At 30.8% G+C, this 23,669-nt stretch overlaps 1 protein-coding gene across 2 annotated transcripts; it reads right to left on the bottom strand.

Moving 5' to 3' along the window:
* Positions 1-4,411: 4,411 nt before the first annotated feature.
* On the bottom strand, positions 4,412-22,168 carry LOC132920265 (neuroligin-4, Y-linked-like). Of its 2 annotated transcripts, XM_060982513.1 has the most exons (12): positions 21,456-22,168; positions 10,994-11,188; positions 9,487-9,681; positions 8,933-9,218; positions 8,707-8,836; positions 8,405-8,632; positions 8,164-8,315; positions 7,985-8,085; positions 7,023-7,903; positions 6,607-6,954; positions 4,744-5,488; positions 4,412-4,543 (listed from the first exon to the last, which is right to left on the bottom strand). In XM_060982513.1, the coding sequence occupies exons 1-11, from the start codon at positions 21,931-21,933 to the stop codon at positions 4,784-4,786; spliced, it is 3,699 nt and encodes a 1,232-aa protein (XP_060838496.1). In that variant the 5' UTR covers positions 21,934-22,168; the 3' UTR covers positions 4,412-4,543; positions 4,744-4,783. The 2 variants fall into 2 exon arrangements, with proteins under 2 accessions (XP_060838496.1, XP_060838495.1); XM_060982512.1 differs by having other exon boundaries at positions 4,412-5,488.
* Between the last annotated feature and the right edge of the window lie 1,501 nt (positions 22,169-23,669).

The following is a 23,669-nucleotide window of genomic DNA, read 5'->3' as shown; positions in this document are numbered from 1 at the left end:
AATAATATAAAATAGCCAATACTTCCAATATGTTTTTGTGCGAAGGCTGATATTTCTCTGTAATGAGTGTAATCTATCGATCATATAGGTATTATTTAATATTTTGTTTCAATAATTTATAATTTATTTACTTGGCAAGAATTGAGAAATAGTATATTTTATATGAAAAGGCACACGTAATCATGCAAACACAATAAACAAAAGGCATTAGAAGTTCATAATAATTTTAAAATATTAAAATGGACAATTCTACTCAAAATAATTTCTCGCCGAGTAAATAAATTATTGAAACAAAATGAGTGTACTTTAAATCAATTTATTTAGCATTTATTTATGATATCGCATCTTTATAGTGCTTAAAGAACTGTTTATTTTTACGCCGTTTTTCACAAGTAGTTTGACGAAGTGTTTTTGACTTTTTGTTGTGATATACATTATTCATTTAGAACTTGTGATTATAAGTTGACAATATTTAGGAAAATAATATAAAAAAAAGGAAATTATTTTAGTAATTAAAATCTACAAATATAATAAACAAATATATATTATTAAGTATGATTACACGCTCAGGCTCAGCCAAAGTAGGTAAACAATGTTAAAATAACTGTAAATTCATATCAAATTATACAAAGTATCACATTTAACTAAATGGTCTAATATCTTGGTGAATAGTAAAATTGCATAAAAATTAAATTGTTTGATTATTTTCCTGAACATTTAGTAAAATGCTTGATTTGAATATATGCCTACGAACTATGCACATTAATTTTTATATTAACTTTCTAGTCTATAATTGTTTTTTAACATTACAATATTTTTGAGTAGTATGAAACATTTTTTAAATAGACTGGATATAAAATAAATTGTCATCTAATACTAGGTACCTTATATATATATATACTTGCCAAACTAAATTCCTTGTTTATTTAATAATAATAATAATAATAATTTTAGGTAACTTTAAATGTAAGGTGCCTTAAATATTATACATGACTTATTAACATTTTTAATTAGTCATAGGTATTTAATTGTTTGAAAGTAGTATTCAGATTATGTTTACGGACATATTTGATTTTTATTTCTAATATATTATATAATTTATTTATATCCTATTTTTCACCCAAGAAATCAATCTATATTATTCCAGTAATATATACTTTTAAGTTCCATGGTAAGTTACCATTGGTTACATAACAACATGATATAATAAATTCATTACAGAAAGTATTTTATGATACATACATTTTTAAAAATCGTTAAGTACAAATTTTTTGTGCGTTTTTGTGAAGCATACATATTTTTGAAACTTAAATACTTAAAAATGTGAACCTATGAAGCTTATTTTTGAATATAATACATTACCACTAATCACCACAATTATAATAAAATGCTTACGTTATGTTTCTTTTTAAAGCCATACGTTAATTTGTATAAACTATTAACTGTACGTGTGAACGGGTGTCGATCGATAGTACACCCGGAAAAAATTACGCAATGAAGGTGCGCGCGTATTTTGGTGTAGTTTAACACAACGAACAGCAGCTATGATAATTTTTTTTGTCATAGCATTCTATTTTAATTATTAAAATTGCATTATACTAATCGTCCTTTCCAGATACAAAGATGCATGGAACAAGACGTACCGGCGTCTATAAGCGAAACTCTCGAAGAGCCGACAGAGGCACCATCTGACCCAGAGGCAACTTGCAGCTGTACACCTCCGTCTAAACTAAACCAACACCGCTGGTAAATATGAAGGGGAACGTATCGGCGACTTCCAGCGAAACGCCTGGAAAGCCGATACAAGTACCCAAGCAGCCAGAGGCACTATGCGAACCGGCAGTTAAGGTTAGACGCAGCGGGCGCGCATTCAAAGAAAATTGTTGAAACTTAAAGAAAAAATTAAAGCCAGGAAGCAGTTGGAGGCAAGACAACAATCTGACCCGGAGGCCGCTCCTAGGTCCATTCCTATGACGAACGTGCTGGGCCTCGCCAACCCTCCCTGCCCACCATATGATGTATGTAACCGGTAATGTCCCATCCATCCTTATCACGCACGTATCGGGCCATGCCGCCCCGAGTGGGTTAGGCTTCCCAATGAATTCAACGTGTAGACGTGTAGTCATTTATTATTTTATATATTTAATATACTTTTTTTATATTATATATTTCACTATAATGTTCAAATTAATATACTTGTTAAAAATAAAAAAATTTATCAATAAAATAGCAATCATATATTATTATATGTTTGACTAATTACTTTATTAGCATAATAAAAATAACAAAAATTAACTTTAAACTTAAAAATAATTTAATATCAATTTAATCAATTTAATAATATCATAATTTTGCATGTCTTAAGTAATTGTCTACTAATTTATGAAATGTTGTTTTTATTGATATTATTGTTTTAAAGTGAGTTATAGCTATGTAAAATATTACAACCTTAAAATATTCATCTCATTTTGAAATGATAATATCAATAAAAGCATATGATATTGTCTAGATATTAGATAATATTCTTACCTTTAAATTTGATAATCGGTAAATGTACGCTAATATTAAAGCTAACATCACAAAATGTGTTCTGCTAAACACAAATTTGTTATTCTGTACGTTAGTAAGACAGACAACACATACGGGTACTACGTCCTCAGGTACATTTTATTAAAAACAAGCTGTAGCAAGGTAACTGGTTACTATATAAGACCCGGATTAAGGGGCACTGTATACTGTTCTGATATTATTTTTATTAAAATATATCTGAAATCTGAAATAGTAAATTAAAGCCGATATCGGGCAATATTGCACTTACTTGTAGATGTGTGTATTCTTTATTCAAAACCAATTTATATAGATAAAAATGTAAAATCTGTTCTCTTTATCAAAACCATAAAACTATATTATATGTAAGAGGACTTTTCCGTTCTTAAAAGTGTAAAATCCTATTTGAGGTCAACCATGAAGGAGGAAAGGCTGAATGCATTAGCAGTATTTACTATTTAGCATTGAAGCAAAATTAAATTTTAATGATACTATTATAACACATTTATACGCATCAAAAAGCAAGAAAGAGAAAAGTGTATATAATGATTTATGTTAATATTAATTATTTTATAATAATATGATTATTTTATATTTTTTGTATATCTAACATACATATTGTTTTTACTTATTCGCACATATAAGTACACGGAAATATTATTGATATGTCTGATTATGATTTATTAATGTTTGTTTTAGTAGCTATATTATGTTCTGTTTGATTTTTAATAACAATTAACTGTAAAGGTTTATTAATATTATTATTATTATCGTTAACATTTTAACAAGTTAATATTAAGTAAAAGCTATACATATGAATGTGTGATCATTTTAACTGAAACAATATAGGTAGCTACGTAGTACGTACAACAAAAACACTTCGTGTAAAAAACGGCTAAGTAAAAAAAAAAAAAACCAGATCCTTAAGCACTATATAAAGATGTTATCTAAATAAATGCTAAGTAAATAATTTAATTAAAGTACTATTATTTTGTTTTAATAATTTATTTACTTGGCGAGAAATTATTTTGATTAGAAATGTTCATTATAATATTTTAAATTATAATGAACTTTTAATGCCTTTTGTTTATTTTTTTCACGTTATTTCGTGTGCCGCGTCATATAAAGTACTTACTATATAATTTCTCGCCGAGTAAAAAAATTATTGAAACAAAATAAGTGTACTTTAAATCAATTTACTTAGCATTTATTTATGATATCACATCTTTATAGTGCTTAAAGAACTGTTTTTTTTACTTAGCCGTTTTCTACACGTAGTTTGACCTTAAAACCATAAAAAATAGTAAAAATATAATTATTTTTCAAAAGTTTTTAATTAATCAATCTTTATTCTTTATCCATTCTCTGTACAATGATAATTTTTTTGAGTATTCTATAACATGTGATATATTCGATTTTATATTTATTACCAATAACAATGTTTAAATAATCAAAATCAGTTGATTCTTTGACTCTTTGTGGAACGCCATGTATATTTTAGCAATTTTACTCAGAGAACATAAAAAAAAAATTATGTTTCCTACAGTATCATATCTAAATAAGGTAGAAAAACGAAGTAAATATCTTATACTTTGTTCAAGTTTTCATCGTACACGAATTCAAATATAGGTATGTAATTAAATACGGATATAGTAGGTAGGTACAAATAAATTCGTATCATAGGCACATTTTTAAAAACAAAAAAAAATTATTTATCCAATCCAATAATGGAAATTAATTACCGTCATTATAGGTTACTTATAATTTATAAAACTAATATATAATAATTCGATTGCAGTTCAACTAACGTTAAGTCACGTAATTAAGAATATATATATATATATATAAAAAGAAAAAAATAATATACAATAATAATATTAAGAGTATATTATATATATATATGTATGATATATAAATAGTTTTTTTCTAACGTCATTAAAATCCGACCGATGTAGGTATGGCGTTTGAAGAAAACTTTCTCAGTATATTACGAATTCTATAAAAAAAAATGTACAATATAAATCATCACTATGTATATAGCAATCGCAGAACATAGTATACAAAATATGCATACCATTGCACACTTACACACACACACACACACACACACACACATAAAACTATGAACAGCGTGCCGTTATTGTTTAAATAATATAATATGATCGAATGAATATGCTAATATGATTTACGACGTACACTCGTAGTTTTTTTGGAAATAATAAAGTGCGCCTGCATTTCATTTCTTCTTCCTCTTAATTGTGCTTGTGTCGGTTTCGATTCCGACCGTGGTCGTTTTGTTGTTTTTGTCGCTGTTTTGCGGATGTACTACCCGCGGTATGTTCGTCCTTTTGGGCTGCTTTTGCTGGTGCTGGTGCTGTAAGTGTTGGGGTTGCTGTTGCTGCGAGTGTTGCTGTACGGAGCTGGCTTTGATGACAATCCTAGGCTCAGCGGGTTTCTTGACCGTTAACGTCATTGCCGTTGTCGCCTGCACCGCGGGACAAACCTTGTTGGGTACGCAGGGTACCACCAAAGACTTGTGTTCTTCGGGTATGGTTTCCTGTTGCGGTTGCCTGTTGAACAGCCCAGCAACTGTCATGGCGTCCGTCTTATCTTTCTTCCTACCTAGCGTCGAAGACACTCTGGGCGGCGGCGGTGGAGGTATTTTCCCGGACCCTTCGGGTATGCCCGCCAACGGTGGAGGTAGCGACAGCCTGCGTTCGGGACCAGGACCGCTTTGTCCCGGAAAGTCCGGCAATACTTTCGGGTATTTGATCCGACGGAGGCCGCTACCACTACCGCCATCCGAATAGCAATCGACACCACTGCTGGCACCGCTCATCGCGTATTCCTTGGAAGTAACATTTACATCTTCGTAGTGCGAGCTCGAATCGAAGCTCGCATTTTTCGATGATGTAACGGCCAACGTCTTTGGTTTGCATACCTAAAAACCAAATCTGTTAGAATTTTCGAATCATCTTATAACAAATGTAGCGACAGTATACCTAAGTAATAGGAACCTAAGCAAATTATTAGTATAAAGTTTACTGATAAAAATAGGAGCAGGGACCTAATATACATTTATTATTAACATTATATATTCTGATATAGGGACGGGCGAGTTAAGGAGATTCCCGGCTTTTTCTATCAAATCTCATAGCTATATCTTATGATGACAATTGTACCGAATCGTATTAATTAAATACAACTTTTTAAAAAATATTTGAATTTGTAATGACGCTTATTAGAATACGACTATCATATTTAATACAAATAATATATTTAAATCTTGAAAAACAATCATTTATTTGGATGAAATAAGTAACATAAAATATTTATTATTTTATCAATCATATAGATCTAAAACCAATAATCATTATGGTTCATAATATTGGTTTATATTTATTATAATATAGTATTTAGCGTGATATTAAATTATCAACTTTTTATTTGAACTGATTGGATTATTTTTTGAATTATCATAAATAATCTAAGTTATTTACAACGGTAAACTAAACTATTAAAATTATTATTAGTTAATTAGAATATACTGTATTTCTAGTTTGAAGTTATTTAGAAAATTAATTAGCTTGTTAAATTTAAATAGTAAGAAATTTACATTTCAACTTAATTTTATCTTTTTAATTAGAATGCTCATCACTTATAGATATCCGTATTTATTATAAAGAAAAATAATATAAAAATATGAATCCAGTATTAATTCAACGTTTTAACTACTTTCCAGCATTTATTGTCATAGTAGTTATAGTAAATACACTATTAATAATATTCCAATTACTCAAATTATATTTTTCATGAGATCAATAGTAACAGCTTAAAATAGCTATATGTTCATTCCCTATTCCATAAAAATAAAAATAACTGATAATATCGCAAAAGTTATGACTATTTTTTCATAGGATATTATATATGTATATTGACATTTTGTTAATTCAAATTAAACATTCAATTATTTATAAAATATTTGACGGGACTATAGGAGTAATAGAAATTTTCATACCATTTTCAATGTCTGTGTGATATTTTTTGTGTTATACTAACTTGGGTGTAAATAGGTTCTTTTGGGATGTCTCGTGCCGGTTCCGACTTTGAGTATCCATGAGTGACCTTAATGCCAGGTCTCTTCTCCTTCACCGCGGGTTTCAATTGAATACTAGTGGAACTCTTGTGCAACGTGTCTTGCGAAGACATCAACAAGTCCTCACAATCGTTGAGTGCGTCGCATCTGGTTAAAGTTTTTTTGTTAATCGAGCCCAACGATAGCGATGGTTTTATTTCTACTCTTTCCAAGTGACCCATCGCATCCATAGACTTTGTCAACTCTATGGGCGTTTGCTTTAACACGCTAATCGTTCGGGCGGCCGGCGTTGCATCAATACCGATAGAAACCTAAAAAGACAAATACATTTATTAAATCGATATTTAGAAAACAATTTGAATACGGTGTGATATATTACTTTATTTCTAGACTTTTCAGCTACTTTATTAACGTCCGTTATTACTTCAGATTTGTCGGCAATCACTGACGGGTCTTCAGCACACACCAACTGTCTTTTCTTCTCTTCCCTCCGTTGTCTTCGTAAAATCCTAGGAGAATACCGTTGTATGATCTCCGTGTTAATCCACTCTTTGACTCTAGTGTGTGGGTCCATAGTTATCGTACTACTACTCCTTTGCCTAGAAATCTCCGCCCATTTACCCAACCGTTTACCACCGATAGCTTCGGGTTTTACACTGGCTAATGCGACTGAATCGTACGCTTGGTTCTTGTTGAACTTGTGCACGTTAGCTATTTGTGGTTCTTCTACAGTAGTTTTCATGTACACATCATCTTGGTCGTCATCGTTGTCGTCGTCAAACGTTCGGCTGGTATTTGCACCGTTACATCTAAACCGGTTGTTGAACAAACGTTCGCGAACTCTTAGTTTATCTCTCTGATAGTAAATTCCGCCGAATGCACAGATGTTAACCAGCAGAAAAAGTATCCCAATGATAATTATTAGAGATACGACCACGGAAGACGACGCTTCTATGGTCTCTTGAGTCCTCTTGTCGGACGGTTCAGCTGAAGGCTCTTCGCCAGGGTTTAGTTCTTCTGGGATCTCATCGGGTCTCGATATTGGGTCATCTGTCATCAATGTGGGCAAGCTGAATATTGGTTCGCGATCAGTCCACGGAGGTGGTTGAGGCTCTTTAGGTATTGCAGGTAACGAAGAGTATGACGGCTTAGACTGTTCGGCATCTTTTTGCCGTTTGTCTTCGATTCTTTGTGGAAGATCCACGTTCCAAAATTTACACTTACTCGTTCTATAATTCACTCTTTGCCGATTGGTCAAATCTAAAATCGTTTCAATAAAACAATTATATTAGATCCAATTAATTAAATCATTTTATTTTTATATAACTTAGTTCGACTAACTTAGTTCCAGATAAGCACGATTTGCAGTATTGTATTTCGGCCATCGTACGTTATTCATTTTCAAATCGTTTTGATATGATTTTTTTGAAAAATTTGGGTCTCTAAGTACATATACATTTTTTTGTCACTTATTAATTATGGAGTTCTAATAAAAAAACATAAAAATCAATTTATTTTACCCCGTTTTAGCAAAATTACTCCAATGAGTCATTATCATTTCTGATAATCTTTTTTCTTTTTGGTCATATTGAGTTTTAAGATGAATTGTATTACCGCCCAATGGTACACCCAAAGCGTACGGTAAATCTTCGCCGTTTATACTTTTTTTTACCTATAATATAATGAAGAGATAATATTTTAAATAACTTAATAATATAATTGTTAAATAATTTATCTTGTGTCGTTTAGAATGTTTTTTACCACGTCGTATTCACTAAAAGTACTTCTATGAGTAAAAACGTAAAAGTACGTGTTTTCGTTGATCTCTGATTGAATTTCGGCGAGTTGAGTTAAAGGTGCTAAAACCATGGCATCACTTAGAATATCCAATAAGATATCGCGATTTTCTAGAGCTCCAGATGAAGACCACGTTCGATCACGGTCGGTGTATTGAGCTAAAGTAGCCGTAAGAGTTAGATCTGGAAAGAGCTTTGAAAAAAAAATAACCATTATTCATATATAATACACATGAAGATGGAGGACAAAGAAAAATAGTTACTTACCTCAAACTTGGCTTTCATGTAATCCAACAACATTTTGTGTTGTTCGTTTTCTAGCATGCCATGCACTAGTGACACGCTGTCTAGCAAGTGGTAACTTTCGTATTCCGTGACACCGGCTAGGATTTTATAACTGAAAATTAAATCGAACAAATACGTGATCACATTTTATGTAGGTATATTAGTATTTTTATAATGATTTGATCGTCTGTGTTAGTATTATATATACTTTTTCATTAAATTCTTGTGCTCTTTTAATAATGGCAGTGGTTCGTTGGTAATCATAACGCCATCGACCATCGGACCAAACACGGTAACAAACGGTGGTAAGTACATCTTGATGGACACTAGATCTGTAAACCGTTTTCTTCGCAAGCAGTCAAAAAACTTCTCATTTCCACCTGGCTCGCAGTTCAACGACTGGCCAACTTGTATGGTGTTCATGATGGGATTTTTTACCAACGCCCAATCGGACAACGCAGAACCGCTCATCAGTATAGCTCTTTGGAATAAATCTGGCGGGATTAATACAAAAATTGAACTCGTTTATAACAATTAAATATATAGATTTTACTGTTGTCAAACGTGAGAAGATTTCAAATAATTGCATTATAGCAATATAGTATTAGTACCTACTATTAGTCTTAACATGAAATCAATGGCGTTATTTTAATATGTGTAAAATTGCATCCTAAATTTTTCCTTCCCTATTACTATCACAGCAATTATGCGTTGTTTTTAAAAATTATTTGTTTACCGTAAAAGTGCGTGGTAGGTACTTACTATTGTTATTGACCGGTGGCGCCATCATTAGAAAATTTGCGCAAGCTGCACCGGTACCGTGTCCCATCACCGTAACCGCATTTGGGTTACCGCCAAACGCTTGTATGTTATTCTTGATCCACTCTAAGGCGGCCATTTGGTCTAACAAGCCGAAATTACTGGCCGGAATGTCTCCACCGTTGGACTTTAAAAAACCTAAATGAATGTATTCGATAACAATAATACTATAATACTTACAGTAATAATATAGTAATATACAATATATAATAATATATTACACGTTAAACAGAATATGAGTAATATCGATTTGGTGTTCTAGTACTTAACAACATGGGAAATAGTGAATAATGAATCTATTATAGGGATAGGGAACAGAGTACCGGATATATGCCACAGATGTGTAGACCTATTATTTTTAGTCTTTACTTTTTATTATATAATATGTTACGAATAAATTACGAAAGGCAAATAATGTATATACTTATATTATCTAGAAGATGAAAACTACCCATACCTATTGGATAAAGTAAAACATTATTTATAAGAGTTTTGGTTAATTATATACTGGTAATTTGTACATTATCAACTGGACTACGGTTGAGTGGGCGAAGTACATACTTACTTGGGTAAAATGTATGATAAAATAACGATTAATTATTTAATAATTGTCTAATAAATAATTTTTATATTTGCTGATAATTTAATAATAATCTAGCAAATAACCTTTAAAAAAAATGTGATTTGATTTTTGCTACTAGAATGATCAGATTTGACGTATTTAGAGATTTGGCATCCTAGGTGATAATAATTTCTACCTCCTTCCCTCTCCCTACCTGAAAATAAATCAATACTATATTTAGAAAATAAGTTATAATATCAAATTTATTAAATATGTATTATAAACATAGTTATTGATAACTTTTTATAATTATCTAATTTTAATATTAAATGTAAGAAATTATAAAAAAAAAATAAATTATTTATTCTTGAATCTATTTTATTAGTCATTATGTTGAAATTTTTGATTGAAAAGTACATCATTACATCTTTATAATTTAATTTGTAGATTAAATCTGACTTAAATATTTAAATTGCATAAGAGTTTAAACTTTCATCAGTGATTTTGAATCTTACATAATATGATTTAATTATTTTTAGAACTTAAAAATACCTTATGTATTATTTTGTTTTCTCTTCTGACCCACGGCAACAGTTTTAGGATTTTAGTGATAAATGGTAGATTAAAGATTTTAAATCCCAACAACTTCATAATCCCATTCAATAATGTCGTAAAATATCAAAATAATAAACGTTATTATTATACTAAAAAGTATAGTATAGTAAGTACCTTTACTTCATCTTCATCTTTTAGAGTTTTAAACTTAATACTTCCAACATCCATTGCCAAAGAAGGCAATGCCGCAATGAGGAAGTATACTTAGCAATTAGCATAAGGATTTCTGTACGAACGAAGTAACAGGTATATTATATTATACACAGAACTTACCTAAAACGCCCACGCGGTAGTTAATTGTAATAAAAATAACTTTTCCGTAGCTAGCCAGCACGGAACCGTCGTACGGGTTGCCAGAGTTCCACTCAAACGATTCCCCATGAATGAACATTATCACAGCGTACTTGGACTTCTTGGTGGTAGCTTTGTAATCTTTTCCTGCTTCGTCGTTCATTTCGTTTTTTGGATCTATAAAACAAAAGTATATTACGTAAATTGTATTTAATATAATAACAACGTGTATGTTTTGACTGTAGATTCTTAAATTATTAATATTGATAAATTACTTAGTAGCCATTAGACATATACATTATACATGTTCGATGTATATGCAGTAGAGAATAGAGATATCTTTTAGTTACAGACTCTATCTTCACACTTTTAACATGGCAATAAATGCATAAAAAACTAGAATCCCCAATTACGCGTGTAAAAATAATATCAGGAGAATATTTATCTGAAAAGATAAAGATAGTATATTTTATTTATACTTAAAATGAAAATAAATAATTTTGTGTATCACAATATTTATACATCTATTACCTAACATTTTTTTTAATTATTTTAATATTTCACTTAGGTATCTTAATTAAAAAATGAAAAAGGTATGGTTTTTTCAATAGTTTTAATTTATAATTTAAAAAAAAAGATTATTGGTATTATAAATTCATTGTAGGTATACCTGATTATATACCTAATTATCTTAAGATTATGTAATTCGTTTTATGCTTTTAATCAAATACCGCTATTAACTCAAACCACGAGAATACTATTTTATAGGATACTCGAATAAATGATTGACGTTGTCTTAGTGTTATTTTGTTTACCGACGTGGTAGAGTAAACATTAGCTTTTCGTTCCGATTGAGCTTTAAATAATTCGTTATATGCGTGGGGAATACTAGCTACCACCATCCACCACCACTGCTAACTGACGAGTATAATGGCAAACTTACAGATGTGTAGTTTTTCTTTACTCTATTTATCTCACACTCCTACGTATTTGTTTCCTAATAAATATATTTGGCCTATTCCCAATCAAGTTGGTTTTTAAGCGAGTATAGGCGTATTTAGTAGGAAGATATGAAAAAAAAAATATATAAACATACCTACACCGTATGTACGAGTATATCTATAACATAAAGGTGAAAATCATTAAAAATACACTACAAGTTTATATAATATAAAAATTGGTAACAACCCTCCATTTTTGTTCATATTTTGAAAATTACTTGCGAAATTTTAATTACTCACACACCCATATGTATAGATATATATATATTATAATATATTGTCACATATTCAAAAATAAAATGTGTATTCTAATAAATTATTAAATTATTAGTATTGTATACACATACCTTAACCGGCTTAACCAACTATATTATGTACAATATATAGTATGGATCCACTTCCATAATTTGTTTAGTGTTTATAATTTTATATTATGTTTGTAGAGCAATTACTTAAATAAAATTTTAGTATTAGTTCTGATTTGATTTTGACTAGTTACAAGTGGGTGTTAAAGTAAGGTAGGTATACAACTGCATTCAAGTCCATGTTTAAATGTGTCTATGAACATGACGGACAGCGGTAAGTATGTCATCTTTATGCATGTATTATGTATATTGTACATAAAATTAACAAAAATACATAAATAAACTTATATAAATAATATAATATGTATACGGTATATCTGCTGACAGTTATAATTTGTATATAAAAAAAAACATACGTTTGCATAAGAAATCTGTAATAAATTTGTAAATATGCAGGGAATATTACATTAGCATATTATTTGTATTTGTATTGTGATTAAAAATTTTACAACTAAATGTAGGTACAGTTGACACATCTCCGTGACACTCAGTAGTATCTTTTAAAAAAAATATTAAGTTAAATTATGAATCATTTTTTTTTTTTACACATTTTATTATAAATTATCAGTGATTTTATACTTTTATAGCTTATAATTCTTAAACAATTTATTGTATTACGAAACTTTTTATTTCGTTCACGTTTTACGTATTATTATAATATTTATTCGGTTAACTCATAATACTTATTATTTTATAATTATAAGTTCGATTGTTATAATATATAGGTATGCATACACACACATTTTGTATTTGCTTTTCGATAGTCTCAATAATCCAACAAAGTGGATATTTAATTATTTATAATAATATATATGGTACCTATACATAATATTATATAATATAAACGATGGCGGTACCGCGTTTTTGCGTGTGCAGCGATAGTTATAGGTTACGGTATGATTATTTTAAGAGACGCAGCGGACGCGGCCGATGACAGATATACACAGAGTCAAAGAAAAAATAGGTTGCCACGGATAAACCGTATGATATTTTGGCAATACGTTTGCGTACAGCAGTAATATACTTATACGTGCGGTGTGTTTACAAAAAAAAAGCATAACAGTGTAAAAAAAATTCCGACAATAGGTATAAGGTAAACAAGACGAAGCCTTGATAATGATATTATATTTGTTTGAAATTATTTATGCAGACAGCTATAATAACGACTAGGAATGGTCAGGATAGACGACTTAGTATAAAAAATAAACATTTCTTGAAAATTTGTACCAAAATGTATGGCTTTATACTTGATGACCTAGATCTCTTTTGGAATCGAAATATTGTACACTGTCATTGCCCATTGGAATCGAATCTCTGAAGCCTAGTGTTCGCATGTGTACATACAAATGTTTCGTGGACTCTTCCGTTAATTTGCAAATGCTAATTGGCTTACCATATGCTGATAATTTATTCGAGTGTGTTGAGTACCCAATTGATATATCAATCGACGTATGGAGTTAAAAATGATGTGGTATTATAGTTGCAATACACTTCTCTTGCCTAGCGAACTGTCTTCATGGTCGAGTGACCCCATTCGATATCTAAGTAGACGCGTCCTTAAGGAGGTGTTAGGGACGACCCCCTGCAGCCCAATGGGCCATATGATGTTTGGTTGTTTATTTATTTTTATTTTTCTTTGTATTGTAATTTTTTATGATGCACTCTTTCTGTTGATATAGTAACTTCAGAACACCGTGTCTTAACTCTATTTTCGTATGTAAAATTATAAAATAAAAATACTTAAATTCAAGTTTTTTTTTATTAAATTATATTTAGGTGCTTCAGTAAATTAATTATTTAACACTTCACTTTTTCTCATTTTTATTGTTGCTTTGGTTCTTGTTTGTTCGATTAAGAAACATTATGACCGATCAAAGGCTTACTGAATTGGTCCTTTTAAATACACACAACAAAGAACATTATAGTTAATATTTAAAATTGATCGCTTTGTTTCTTTTAACATAACATCTATGGTTTTTGTTGTTTAAATTTTATTTGTAATACATAAACGTACATGGATAAATTAAATTCGTAAATTGTATTTGTCTGCAATACATTTTTATATTTTTAGTATATGTTTATAGTTAATAAATGTATAAATCATACGAAACATATAGTTTTTTTATCAGGTTGTCGGGTTGATGTTTTTAGCAGCAACAATCGTCTTTTATTTAACCCCCTTCCCGTGGAAATTGGAATTGATCAAATGATACCGCTGTATGAATGGCACTTATTTTTTGGCTCACATTGTTGTGTAAACTGTAGAGGCCCGTACATATTGATTGATTCATAATAATGTTTTTCCTTATAATTTATAATTTTATTATTTATTTTCCTATAGCTATTTGTTATTACATGTTGATTTGAAAAAGTGATTTAAAATAATTTATAGGTGTCATAATTTTTACAATGTCATCATACTTGTAGATTATGACAATGATTAACAAGTTGATAAATATATAAAATGTATGAGATCGTAGTTAGATTATTGGACCCATAACGATAATACGTTTATAATCCGTAACACTATTAACTATTCAAGAATCCGCAAAAAGTGTGTGACTGAAAGTCATTGTGAACCTGACTGAGATCTGAAGAGGGAGAGGATAAAATATAATGACTTTGTAGTTTATAATTATTGATTATCTGAAGAAAAAAATAAATTAACATATAGGTACCAATAGACTAAATTGTCTATTACTACCGCGTAAATCATCTACTGTTTATTCATGGTATTTTTTTTTTAATAATTATTTTTTATTTTACATAATATTTAAATAATTTAATACAATTTTAATGTAAAACAGCAAATATTATGTGATACAAAAATAAATAAATTTTTAATAATAAATACACACCTATAGGTTATCATATTATGAGTTATATGAGTGATATTTTAAATTTTTACCGTTATTCATTATTCATTTTTTTCTCCAGATGACATTACACGTTATACGACATGGTGACGGCCTACGTATGACAACGCGGCAGCCGTTTCGGTCCACGAATACCATCTGGGGCGACCGTATAAAAAGTTATACAAAAATACACATAATACTATATTCGGTACCTATGTAGTATATAGATACACAAATACCAACATATAACATATACTTATACGTCTACAGTCTCTACACCTGCAGTATATTATGTTCGCCTTGGTCGGAATCCTGTGTACAGTGTACACTTGTCACATAAAAGCGCATTTTAAATTAAAATATGTATCATATTATATATTATAGTGGATGCATAATGGGCTCAAAAAAAATGTTTTCAAGATTTTCGGTGGAAAAAGTGCTGCCGTGCAGGCAACGGACGTTTCAATTATTATTGCTAATGATGGTATACAAACGGCTCATTTTTTCTCATATGAAGTAAGATATTACATTTATTATAATATTCTGTATAAGCACTATAATCATGTAAACATCAAAATATATCTCTTTCAGTTGATCAGTTGGTTTACCAATAACATTCTAACTCTTATAAGATGATTTCGTTATGTTTTACTGTAATATTAAAGAACAGAGTAATAGAGTTAGATGGATTCTTATACTGAACATAAAATTTGATGTATTATTCGTTAATAAATAGGAGACAACATATGCGAGTACAATGTACGATGTTCTCTTAATGCGAGGCAACCGTGGAAACCACGCCTTTAACTTCCAAAGAAAATATTATTATATTATACAATAAATTCACTCACACAATAACTAATAAGGGAAGTTTTGATCACAGGGTACTGCAGTTATCATTAAGTAAATATTATAGTATTATATAATACACTTCCACTATACACTCGGGATAAGAACTTGTCCAAAATTAGTAAGTTATCTTTGTCCCCCAAATCACTCATCAAAAATCATGAACAACATAATCCCGCCCTTACCGTAAATGTAAGTAAATGCAACATAGTTAAATATTATGATGCGATCGAACACAACTTCCCTCGCCCCCTTACACTCACAGTTATAGTAGTCACGTGAAGTCATACATATATTAAAAATAATTATATATATATGTAATATTGAAAAAATACACTGAAATAGTAATAGGGTGCTCGCGGACGTGTATTCATTCTCGCTTTGGATCCGAGCCAACACGTCCACGCCAGGCAATTACTGGGTTCTTTTTATTACATTTTTACACATAGGACATAGTATTTATATGTGTGTACCGTGTATACACCGTACATGTATTATATATATATATACTGCACTATAGCATCAGTATAACCGCATATACGTATTTTTCTCTTTCCGACTATACACCGTCGCGTGTCTATATCTCAGTCGCGGACCTATGCGCCGACGGGAAAATGAAACGTACGGAAAGGAGGACCGGAACGACGCGAAGAGAATAGTTTTTTTTATGTGATTATTTGAATTTATATATAAGATACCACGTGTGCTTTCGTGAGGTCGTTTACCGCGGTGTCGTTATGAGTTAAGTAGACACGTGACGATTACGACGACAGCGTTCAATTCCATGTAGTGCCAAAGGGTGTTTTCTCTTTTCTTTTCACGTTGAAAAACGAACACGCGTCTTTCCGTTTCAAACTGTATAATGTGAGATGTATTCGTTTCGAAGACGACATCATTTAAATATTATTGTATCTATTGTACAACGCATTGTATTAAAGGTGTATAGAATTGTTGACTCTGCCTATTATTACTGCTTTTCAGAATCTCTTGTCCGTGAACAATACTCAGCTGATATGCAATCTCGTAAAACCAATATTTACATAAATCTCAGACTTCAGTATAAACGACATTAATCCAAACTGTAGTAGGTAGTATGTGGTGATAAAAATATCTTAAAACCAAAGTGAATGCTAAAACTATAATTTATACATTTCGCGATTACATGCCAAAAATCCTATTATACGGTTTGACAGTAAACAGTAAGAAAAAATATATTTTTGAAAACAACATTTTTTCACTATATGAAAAATGTTTAAAAATTTTAAACCAAATTCCGATTCTTGGCATATTTTACGATTATTTTCTCACATTAAACAAATTATATATTATTATTTACTACCTACATTGATATTAAATGACGAGTTACACATAATTATTTGTTAACGGCTTTGTTTATTATCGTTCTCGTTCGTTGTAATCCAATTGTAAGGAAATTAATTACGCATAATAAACTTAAAATGAAATCTTTTCCACATTAAGATATTATTTTAGTACCGAAATTCGTTTAAGTATATACACACAAGGCCACAATATGTAGATTATATTTTCGAGGAAGATAGTCAAAAATATGTGTATTGTAATTTTAGTTTATACTGAATTGACATTTCGACATTTGATTTATAATAAAACAAAACAAAATTTACTACAATCATTAATTGATAAAAATATTAATGTTGGTGTTAAACATAATTTTAAAATGTTGAAGGAATATTAATGGTGTTGTTTGAAGGTTTAGAATATACCTACATTATTATAAGTTAACATTTTTAAATTCCGCTGTTTCTTTCCCTATGACTCTTTCTCATCCGACTATATGAAAGTCGTTAGGTTAAAATAGAATTTCGACAATTGGTGAATTTTACTACAAATATTCAATTAACTTGTTTACGAAATTTGAATGACATCCAACTATCATGTCCTGCATTGTGCTACAAAGTTCTTGACTCTAGAGGAACACGCTGTTAATTTTACGTCAAAAACATATTTAACAAAAATATGTTACGGGGATTTTTTTTTGACCGGAAGCAAAAACATAGGATGAAATACTGCTGTCCTATCTGACATAAATCATGTACGCTAAAAATACGTTGACCGATCCACGGTTGTTATGTCATATGTGTACAATAGGGACGATATGTTTTCGTCTTATTTCAAATGACCTCATTTTATTATTATTATTTACTTTATAATATTATTATATATGTTATATACAACATATTAAAATATCTTGTATTTTTAGAATAAAATAAATAAAAATTAATTTACCATCTTAGGCAGTGCAAATAATATAGATACATACAGTATACACCTCATAGGTAAATATCTTAATATATGTAATAATATACATAATATCATTGCATAGAAGTCTGTATTATTTGTTTTTGAAACGAGAAGGGCATATTATATTCTCTGCGAAGAGCAAAATATAGCCCATCTAAAAGACTAAAACCATTTATTATCCCATTGCCAATCACTACAGATATCGGTATCGTTGTTTACATTTTTTATTTTTATTACGCCTTATCTTAAGTTAAAATAATATACAACATCCATGTATGAAAATGTGACAACACGAGAAAATACTTTAGAAAAACACTATAGGTATCTATAATTGAATAATTTTACAGTAAATACTCATTATTTGGAGAAGTATTATTGTTTAAAAACATATTTATTCTTCAAAAATGTTGTTTTATAATATTTACAAGTAATGAACTAAAAATATATATTTCATAAAACGATAATAATTTTAAGATAATGAGAGTTTAGTAAAATAAAAAACACTCTTAACAGATACGCATTTAAAATTTTTACGGCCTTAATACAAAGCTTAGATACTTATCCGGTTACCTTTTACCCCATCTCCTTAAAATAACGAATCACCTATAATTATTTGGATACATTAAGTTTAAAAGAACTTAAAAACACTTAATATATATATGCATATAAAATTTTCAGTTTTCTTATTCATATAATAATTTTAAAATTTAGGAACATAAGAAATTAATTGCATTTTTAAAAAATGTTTCTATGACCAATTTCATTAGAATTTTAATAAACTATTTTTTGTATAATATTAATATAGATTATATTTAATATATCTATTAAACCAGTCTAAAAAAGTATTCACTATTTCAATTTATAGCTATGAGAAGTATAAACTATAAACTACAAAAAATTAATAAGATTGAAGAATAATTAACCGAATTAGGTATAGGTAGAATTTGATTTATTAACAAAAAAAAAAAATTAAGTAATTATAAATTAACAGAACTAAATACCTCATAACTAGTAATAAATAATATTCATGAATTAATTTAAAATTTAAATAGATAACTTTAATTTTGGAGCGATGCAGCAGCAACTGTACATTTATAGTGTAACAGTGTTCTTAACACTGACTTTCAATAAAATAATACTTAATGAAATTAAATTTCAACAGATTTGCAGCAAGTGTAAAGTGATATCACTGCCACGAAAGTAAATATAATGTTTGATATTTATAACGCACAAGTAACCGATAGAAATATTTGTAATCAACGTGTATAATGTATAGCTTGTTATTTTTAACGCATTCGGTTACTTCGTGTTTAAGCGTTTCGGTATTAAAATGTCGCTTTTGAGGCAAACACTACACCCAGGCCTTGTTACCATATTTCCTCGAAAGTAATCAGAAGCCGGAATCAAACATCGTGTGGTATGGTATTCCACAACTCTAACAACTCATATTTTTAATATTATTTTATCATCATATTATAAATATTATAAATATTAAACATTCGTATGTATATAGCATATATAATGTATATTAATATACTTATACTTACCTATGGTAAGTTCAATGTTTTGTTTAGTTTACTCCAGACGAATTAAAAGCGGAGTTGGAGTAAACGAGATTTATTTTAAATGTTTTTTAAGAAAATAAAATATTATGCAAAATAGAAAATAATCATTAGGTTTTTTTTAACCCAAATTTACTCAATTTCAACATGTCAAGTTTGTAACATAAATTAAAAATTAAGCAAAGTTAATCGAACCATATAAAAATATAATTAGCGCGGAGTCTTTTGATGTATGATAACTTTGTATTGTATATAAATATCATTAAATTATTATTTTTCATTCAAATCTAATAATTAAAATATTTATTGGATTTGAAAGAAACATATTAAACTATTACTTACGTAAATAAATATTTTAACCATACTTCCATATACATCCTATTTTGTTCAGCGAATCAATAGATATACAGCATTATTAATAATGCTATTATTAAAGATTATTTTAGTATGATGAAAAATCAAATGAAAATGATAATATTCTTTATAGAAAACACGTGTGCTCACTGTTATTATCAATGATGTTGCTTATTGAAATTGTAAAGATTATACCAAGTCACCAATGTTATAATTAATATTAAAATGTATCGAATACTCATCACTCATCAGTCGATCAGTCATTATGTATTATGCAAGTTCATTGAAATAAACAAAAGAAACGCATAATATATATATATATATTTAAAAGTATATAAATGATAGGAATTATAAATGTGTTTAATCTGAAAATGGTAGGATGTTGATTTCAACATAAATTAAAAAAAGTAAGAAACTATAATAGCCAATATAAGTTACTTATATGTATCATAGAATATGAGCATTTACGTGCGGTTATAGAATAGAAAATGGATTAAACTCAAAGTAGCATTAAATTATATTGAATATTAATTATTTTTTTATTTTTCTTGTAGACAAATAGACAATTGTAATTTATAATATGATATAGTATTTTAGATAAAAAAAAATTGAATGAAACACTATTATTTCGCTGTAAAATAGATGAATTGCACGAAAAAAAAATAACCATAATAAACTTTTAAAATGATTACATTGATAACATTGTAATGATAGTGTGGGGACGGATCAGTATACATAACATACGATTTTAGCAAATCTTATATTTTCATTATAATTTAATATTATAATAATATTACATATACCTAGTGGTTTTGTGTTACAAATTTTACTTGTACAGTTGTACGTACTAACATTTATTATTTTTATTAAAATTCAAATTTATCATCTAACCCATTTTATGTTGTTTTATATTGTACAAGTACGGTATACGTATGCGGTATGCCCATTATTACAACATATAGATACACAAGTATTAAAATATTCATTATTGAAATGGAATACGAATTTATGAATTTATTGCTATATGGAAATGGGCACATAGCTTATAATCACATTCGACTAAGTTTGCGAACCGCGATTATGGTTGCGATGACATTATGAGTTCTAATCACCATCCAATACACGCTAACCGGATTCCGCGGCCAGGTTGAACCCGATCACCGTTGACGACTTACCGTGCGGTGCGTATATGTTTAGGTACAGACAGTCTTCACTCTGGTTGCCCAGATACGGCGTCAGCCGCTTCAGGTAGTTCTGCCGCACGGTCGAAAGCCGCTTGTTGGCCACCAGCAGGTCGGGCGGCCGCTGCGGGCACACCGGTTTCAGGTACTCGGCACGCAGCGGCCGGCAGTGGCTCCGGTCGAACGACCCGTCGCCCGCCTTCGGACACCATGTGGGCGACTCGCCGGGAGGCATAAACCGTTCTTGGGACGCGGCGTACGGCACGCCCAGGTACACCTCGACCCTGTCCAGCCGCTGATCGGCGCCGCCGCCGACGGTGGTGATGAGCCCTTTGAGCGGCCCCTGCCGGTCCAGCCACACCGTATCGGTGTAGCCGAGCACTTCGGGCCGGACGCCACCGGCCACCACAGCCGCGGCCACGATCGCGGTCACCAGGACCAGGGCCAGCGTCGCCGTTCCGCCGCCGCCCATGACGGCCGCCGCCGCATCGAACCCGATGGCTGCGCGATGAACCACAACTGCCGTTCTCTATATGTATCGGCCGCCGCGAATACCCGATAAGCGTATTACGCTGAAGTCGCGCGGAAGTTTCGCACACGCACACGCATTACGATGTTATAATATTTTACGGATGCGAACGGACAGCACACGTACACGAGCACACGTGTTTACGCGCAGTCACACACTGACACGCGCGCGCGGCCGCGGCATACACATGCACGGCCGCCAAGCTATTTAAAATATGTTCCACCCGCCGGACGCGGCCGCCGCGTTCGGGCGCTCGCGGGCCTGCCAACGTAAATACTCGCGATGTGTTTTTTATATTAAAATAAATAAATAAATAGACCGTCGGCTTTCGTTTGTGACGGGCAATGGTGATGATGGTATATGGTTTTCGTGTCGCAGTGGATCGATGTCCGACGCCGATCGTGTCGCCGGTGGAAAATTCTGACCAAAAATTCGACCGGACGTCGCGACAATATACATCGTTATAACATCAATAGGCACGCGACCGATTTTCTTCATCTCGTGTCTCGTGCGCGATTATCGTCCGTGACAATATTAGCCTCAACAACTGGTCTTTTGTCTGGTCAATTTTAAATAATACGAATCGCGAATATGATGTAGACGCGTTTTAGTACTATTTCGAACGCCATAACAAATATGTCATGTTCAAATAAACGATTGAGACTTTTCTGTTCAACCCACGACTGCAGCTATTTCCACGTCTTTATAATATTATAGGTTATAAGTATGCAGTTCAAAAACTCTCGATATTGATATTAGTCGGATTTCCGCATTACAATGAATTACTCTTTCTAAGGTTGATAAGGTATGCATCGTATACTTTTCCAATGATTTATTGGTGTATTTACCGAGTATCGTGTATGATATTCATATATATATATATATACTGGCTATAAATCCACTTGAGCATAAAAAATATATGTTATCTCACAAATAAATTAAATGTCATTTTATAGTTTTATGTCTTATACATACCAAAAATGACTATTAATTAGATGCCTATTAAAGACCATATAGGTACATCTTATTTTTGATTCTAAATATTTCACAGAGAATAATGATAAATTACTATAATATAAAATTATATAGTATTATATGGAGTAAGACTAATATAATTTATAATTTGAGTAATAAAGGTCATGATGGCAATATAGAGAACATAAATTTAATCGTTTATTATAAAAAATAATGTAAACAAAATGTATCTTGTTTATTACAGTCGCAGATACATCACTCGTACTATACTTATTAATTCATTACTAAATACATTGCTACTTTTTAGTATTTTCATTCGTGGAAATTGTTATTTTTTTAAGTCTATCGTTTTGTACGTTAATATTTTACAACTTCCTCCCCACAAAAAAAAATAAAGTACTCGAACAGACATTCACACATTAACAGGAAATGTACCAGATTTTAATTATAAATTTATATTTGCATTCCGGCGGAAGGAAGAATAGTAACAACACGTGGTGCATCCGAAATTCGTAAAGTCGTTCGATATATTTGAGCCCATTAAGAGCATTCGTCCCCAGTTTCCGAGTGTATGTTCGTTTGCCACGACAACGACGTCGCTGCCGCCGCCGTGACCAAGGCCTACACACGTTCTAAATTTAAATCACCACAACAACCGGAGGCGGCGACTGCTGCAACTATAATACGAGGCATACGACTACGAC

Source organism: Rhopalosiphum padi, chromosome 2, assembly GCF_020882245.1.
Source record: "Rhopalosiphum padi isolate XX-2018 chromosome 2, ASM2088224v1, whole genome shotgun sequence".
Taxonomy (NCBI): Eukaryota; Metazoa; Arthropoda; class Insecta; order Hemiptera; family Aphididae; genus Rhopalosiphum; species Rhopalosiphum padi.
Note: the sequence above shows the minus strand (reverse complement) of the source record. Positions and strands in the feature narration are given on the sequence as shown.